Source organism: Nelumbo nucifera, chromosome 2, assembly GCF_055504915.1.
Source record: "Nelumbo nucifera cultivar China Antique chromosome 2, China Antique-T2T, whole genome shotgun sequence".
NCBI classification, from domain to species: Eukaryota; Viridiplantae; Streptophyta; class Magnoliopsida; order Proteales; family Nelumbonaceae; genus Nelumbo; species Nelumbo nucifera.
This window is the reverse complement of record NC_142650.1, coordinates 21,214,655-21,220,638: the sequence shown is the minus strand read 5'-3', so window position 1 is coordinate 21,220,638 and position 5,984 is coordinate 21,214,655. Positions and strand designations below refer to the sequence as shown.

Sequence of the window (5,984 nt, the reverse complement as noted above, 5' to 3'; positions counted from 1 at the left end):
GTAAATTGAAAAAAAAAAACATGTATTTATATCGTTAAAAGTGTTGGATGTAGATCTAATTGATAAAATTTATATTTTTATTTTGTAATAATATCTTAGATATAGGATTTAATAAAGGAATGGGAGTTAATAGTACAATTTAATGAGAGGTAATTGAATGAGAAGAAATTTAGTGTAGTTCAAATTACATTTTGTACCCTCACAATTAGAGAGAAATTAAATTAAAAAATAAGGGCATTCTAATACAAAGTTCCACACCATTATTCACACTTTTAATAATAGTATAAAAACATTAAATGAATATGTAAAATAACATTTTTTTGACTTATATATATATATATATTTCTGATTTGACATAAACTAAGGTTTAGAAAATGAGTGTGATCAGATGATTGGAATCGGCTCTACTTCGGGTCTTAAGATGAAGAGGTAAAGGATATTGGTTTCCAGTGATCTGTGTGTTGTTGGATTTGGATTTTTGGGCTCTATATACTTAAGATGTCAGATTTCTTATTTGACATGAACTGAGGTTTATGATCAAAATGATCTCAATCGGATGATCGGAATCAGTTTCAGCTTAAGGTCTTAAGACGAAGGGATAAACAGTGTCGGATTTGGATTTTTTGGGCTCTACGTAGCTATGGTTTTAGATTTATGATTTGATGTGAAATGAAGTTTAAGATCAAAATAACTCTGACTAAACAATTGAAATCGGTTAAGGCTTCGGGTCTTAAGATGAAGGGGTAATTGGTGTTGAATTCTAGTGATCGTGGCGTCATTGGATTTGTATTATTGGGCTCCATGTACCTATGGTCTTAGATTTAAGATTTGACATGAAATGAGGTTCTGGATCAAAATGACTCCAATTGGACAATTAGAATTGATTTTGGCTTCGAGTCTTAGGATGATGGGGTAAACGGTGTCGGATTCGGGTGATCTTGGTGTCGTTGGATTTGGATTTTTAGGATCTATGTACTTATGGTTTTTTATTTCTGATTTGATGTGAAATGAGATTTAGGATGAAAATGACTGATCGGATGATCGGAATCGACTCTAGCTTCGGGTCGTAAGATGGAGGTAAATGGTGTTGGATTTCAGTGATATGGGTGTCGTTGGTTTGGGATTTTTAGGCTCTATATACCTATGGTGTCAAATTTCTGATTTGACATGAATTGAGGTTCAAGATCAAAATGATCTTGATTGGACGATCATAATCGATTTCGGCTTTAGGTCTTAAGATGAAGGGGTAAGCAGTGTCAGATTAGTGTGATCTTTGTGTCGTTGGATTTGGATTTATGGGATCTATGTACCTATGATTTTAGATTTTTGATTTGACGTGAAATGAGGTTTATGATCAAAATGACTCTAATCAAACGATCAGAATCAGTTCCGGCTTTGGGTCTTAGGATGAAAGGGTAAATGGTGTTGGATTCGAGTGATCTTGGTGTCTTGGGATTTGTATTTTTTGGCTCTACGTACTTATGGTCTTGGATTTATGAGGTTCTAACTTTTGTAAAATTCTAAAAATGTCTCTAGGTTAGTTGAGAGGTTAGATAAAGCATGCTTGAAACTCGAAGTGTTCCTGAAATAATGAAGGGCACAAAAATAAGATGTCTAATTTATGTTTAATTTAATTTTAAATTTTTATTCGTAAAAAATATTAAAAATTGCAATTTGAGGCAAAAAAGGGGATTTGGAAAAAATAATGGGATATGGAACATTGGGATAAATTGATATTAAAAAGTTACCAAAATAAAAAAAAAGTCACAACAATCGGACATCGAAATGCAAAGTTAGGCCTCCCAAAGTTTGCTTACATGGTTAGTATGCAACCCGTACTCGGTTGAATGGGTCAACTGTCCAGCCTTCTGTATTGGACGGTTTTTTATCAAGTCAACGGTTTTTAACCTCTCTCCAGGTTTTACTCAAACTGGATCCTGAATCTTGATTGGATGACGGTTTGAGCAGTTCAATCGGTTAGTCAAAGACAAGTTGAAAATACTGGCCATCACTACTCAAACAAGCCATGGTAAAAAGGGTTAACAACTCAGCGTTACCTTTCTTCCGCTCTTATTACTTTTTCCTTCAAAGCCCTCTTGTTGAAGCCAACTTTCCTATAAAATTCATTGTTTGCAGTAATGCATGAAATTTCATCTGAAAACTCGAAGCTAGACGATTCAATTTGATGGAAATTCACAGGAGGATGACTTGTATCTTGTTCCATCACATCGACTACAGGAGTCGATCATCTGAGGAGAATAAGTAAACCAATTGTCCCCATGTCACCATTTCCACAATCGTTTATGAAAGGCTTAGACTCGAAAACATCCAAAACTGTTCAATATCCACTTGCTAGTGTTTCCAATTGATACAAATATACGCACTTGGAAACCCAAAATTCAAAACTATGTTCCGTGTGTGTTGCAAGGGGGAATTAAGTGTTTTTCCGTATGCTTCGTATACTAAACAACCAGTGTCAATTAATCACATCAGTTATAAAGAAGAAAGTAACTTCAGTTATATTTATTATTTGGCTGTTTCTTAGACAAAAGGGAAAGCCAGTTATATTCATTCTTTAATTGTGTCAATTAATGTTCAACATTTTATTAAATTATAGTTACATGTATGCCCTCCAAAGACCTAAAATATAGGGCTAAAACTGCTCAATAAAAATTCCAGAAACTAAGACCCGCCATTCACACTTTTATAGATAATTAAAGATATTATAGATATAGATAGATATAGATATATAACAACTATCAAGAAAGGCAAGCACAGGAGCCAACAATTTTAGCACCTGACTGCACTAAATTTTACATGCATGTAGGCCGTTGAGCCACCTGCCACTTGAATGATCGATCATGGAGCAGGGACTCGATCAGCAGGGAGCTAACCAATTAATTGGAGCTGGACCAAAGCTCAAAGTAGGTAGCCCTGGGCCCAGCACATATGACATAACTGTGAAAACAATGGAGCATGGAGAATGTTCCATGAATCTGCACCTGCAGACAGACCCATCAACTGCATTCATCCATACTCGGCCTAGATAAACTACTGCTACACAGTTGCAGTTGCAGCTAGCAAGTCCACTCATCCTTGGTGATGGATCGCTCAAATCATTCATTAATTGTCCAACCATAATAATTAAAGATACAAAATTTAATAAGTCTAGCTCTATGGTCTATGGTGTATACTACGGACTAGCTAGAGGCCATTCAGTTCTAATTTGGGCCATTTGGCAATACAATTACAATAAAGTGCAAAGATGAAAACAATTCAGACTATTATACATAATAATTATTACGTCAATAGGCAAATTGGAAAGACTCTCAGTCTCGATCACAAGACAATTCTCTCCTTCTTCCTAGCTTAGTAATTTAATTAACATCTCATAATTAATTTTCCATATGTTAATACAAATGGCTACCTTGAAGCTTCTTCTCCACCCAAGATGGCGATAACACAGGAAACATTTCGTACTCCATGGCTGAGTGTTTTGTCTTGTGATCATACTTGTCTGCTGTGTCCTCCTCCATGCTCATCACCTTGGTATCGTTCTGGAAAACCTTAACCCTCCAGACCTTGAATGTACGATCCAAGCTTGCGCTGTAGACTAAGAAACCCATCACAACCTTCTCCATCTCCAGGCAAGCGGCCAGGCATCTCACTGGCCCACGATGGCCGTCCAAGATCGCCAGACATGCGTGGAAGCAGCAGCCCTCCTCCCTTCTCCACACCCTTATGGTCGTGTCCTCGGAGCCACTGAAGACCAACTTGTCTATGGCCACCAAGCAGAGAACCGCAAAGCGGTGGCCATGTAAATATCCTCCATGGCTAAACCTACCTGAGATCCCCTCCTTCTCCCATACATTAATGAAGCCGTCTGAGGACCCCGAGTAGAGGAAGCAGTCAGCTGTTGGCGAGCAGCTCAGGGCCAGGGCGTTAATGGGTGATGGTTGGAAGCGTAGTGTCATGGTGAGAGTATGAGAGCTCTCACCAAAGACCCTTCTCCAGATTTTGATCGATCCGTCCGACGAGCAGGTGAAAACACAGCCATCTTCTTGGTTGATCACAATGGCGTTAACATTGTCTTCGTGTGCCTGAAAGGAGTCGATGCATCTCCTGTCGGACACCCGCCAAGCCTTGACCATCTTGTCCCAGGAACCAGTATACAGCAACCCTTCTGCATGGTAGTAAGCAAGGCAGGAGATGCAGCCCTTGTGCTGTTGGGAGTTAGTCCTGGGGAACAACAGAAACGGGCTTCGTCGAGGCAAGGTCGCCACCTTCTTTGAGCGAAAGCTTTCAGAAACTGACACATTCCAAACTCGGATTTTGTGGTCTCTGTGTGCCGTGAAGAGCATGTTTCCATAGGCTAAGATGGCACGAACTTCACCGGAATTTGTCTTGAGATACTCGCGCTCGACGTACTCCGGCTGCCTCCATACACGAATGCGGCTGCTCTCGGAGCCTGTGAAGACGATGCCCTTGAAGACTGCGATTGAGAAGATGTTACCTTCGTGTCGATGGAGTGAGGCGATGCACTGGTACAGTAGAGATGGTGAGGGGGTTCGGAGAGGAGAGAGCGTCCATGGTGAGACAGGGCTTGGGGGTGAAACGTGGACCACGGATGTGGAAGAAGGTCTTTCTGGACTTAACTGGGGATCTCGTTGATCAGCCATCTGTTGGTGGGCTATGATGGAGAGATGATGAGCGGGTGATTGCATGGGATTCTGTTCTTCTCCGAAGAAACTCTCCAGCGATTTCTTGGAATAGAGATCCATGACAAGAGCAGCAGCTCAGAGAGAGAGAGAGAGAGAGAGAGATCTAGACAGAGGAGATTGATGGTAGTGTGGGAGATCGATGTTATGCAAAAGAGCTGTCAAGAGTGAATCTGAATTTGTAGAAAGAAAGGGTTAGCTTGGGACAAGTTAAAGGCATTAAAAGATACGACAAGGACACTTGGTAAGGAATTATTCTCCTTACTCGATTTTCCTTTTCATTGTGGTATAGGTCTTAAATTTATGTTTGTTTTGATTGACGGTTGTGGATCCACCATTAATGAGGGAGTCTCAATGTTAGGTTACTTCTGTCGTACCAGAATCCAGAAGGGTCACCAGTCAATTCCGTAATTTTGGAGGTCTATGAAATATTAAGTTTTTAATATATAAAGATAAACCACTGAACCACCAATATTTTTCGTGCAAAAAACTAGGACATGTTTGGGAGTGTTTAAAAGTTAAAAATAAGTGTTTATTCGAATAATCACTAATTTGCATTTGGCATTCAATTTTTTCAAGTGTTTATTTTTTAAAATAAGCACTTATTTTATATTAGATGCTTGATAGTTTTTTTCTTCTTTGATAAGCACTTAAATAAGTCTTTGTGACTATTTTGTCCTTTATTTTCTTTCAAATTTTCAAAATATACCCTTTGAAAGTACTTTTATTAAATTACTTTTATAACAACACTTTTATGAAATTAAAGTACTTTTATGAAAGCACTTTTATAAAAACACTTTTATAAAAGTACTTCTATAGTTTTATGAAAGCACTTTTGTAAAAGTACTTTTATAAAATTGCTTTTTTAAAAAAACTTTTATAAAAGTGCTTTTGTAAAAGTACTTTTATAAAATTCAACTAGGGATAATTTTATAAGTGGTATTTTAAAATTCAATGTAAATAGAGGTAATTTTAGAAGAAAAAAATTGAATAACTTCATTGTATAAGCACTTAAAAAAGCTGAAAGTTTAGGTTTAAAAAAATAAATCCTTATTTTTAAAATAAACACTTATTTCAAGCTTATTTCCTAAATACCAATAAGTGCTTAATGGCTCAAATAAGCACTTATTTTTAATACTCTCAAACATGGCCCTGATGGGTGAATGACAAATATTTCAAACATTAATTCTTGCCGATCTTTGTATTGTTTAGTTTCATTATTATGTAATGGAAGCTAAACAATTTACATTATATAAGCCAAGTATT

The 5,984-nt window shown here is 37.4% G+C and overlaps 1 protein-coding gene across 1 annotated transcript; it reads right to left on the bottom strand.

Moving 5' to 3' along the window:
• Positions 1-3,201: 3,201 nt before the first annotated feature.
• LOC104595132 (protein JINGUBANG-like) lies at positions 3,202-4,952 on the bottom strand. Its single transcript, XM_010255727.3, has one exon. It carries the CDS (start codon positions 4,779-4,781, stop codon positions 3,411-3,413), a length of 1,371 nt encoding a protein of 456 aa, XP_010254029.1. The 5' UTR covers positions 4,782-4,952; the 3' UTR covers positions 3,202-3,410.
• Positions 4,953-5,984: the final 1,032 nt, after the last annotated feature.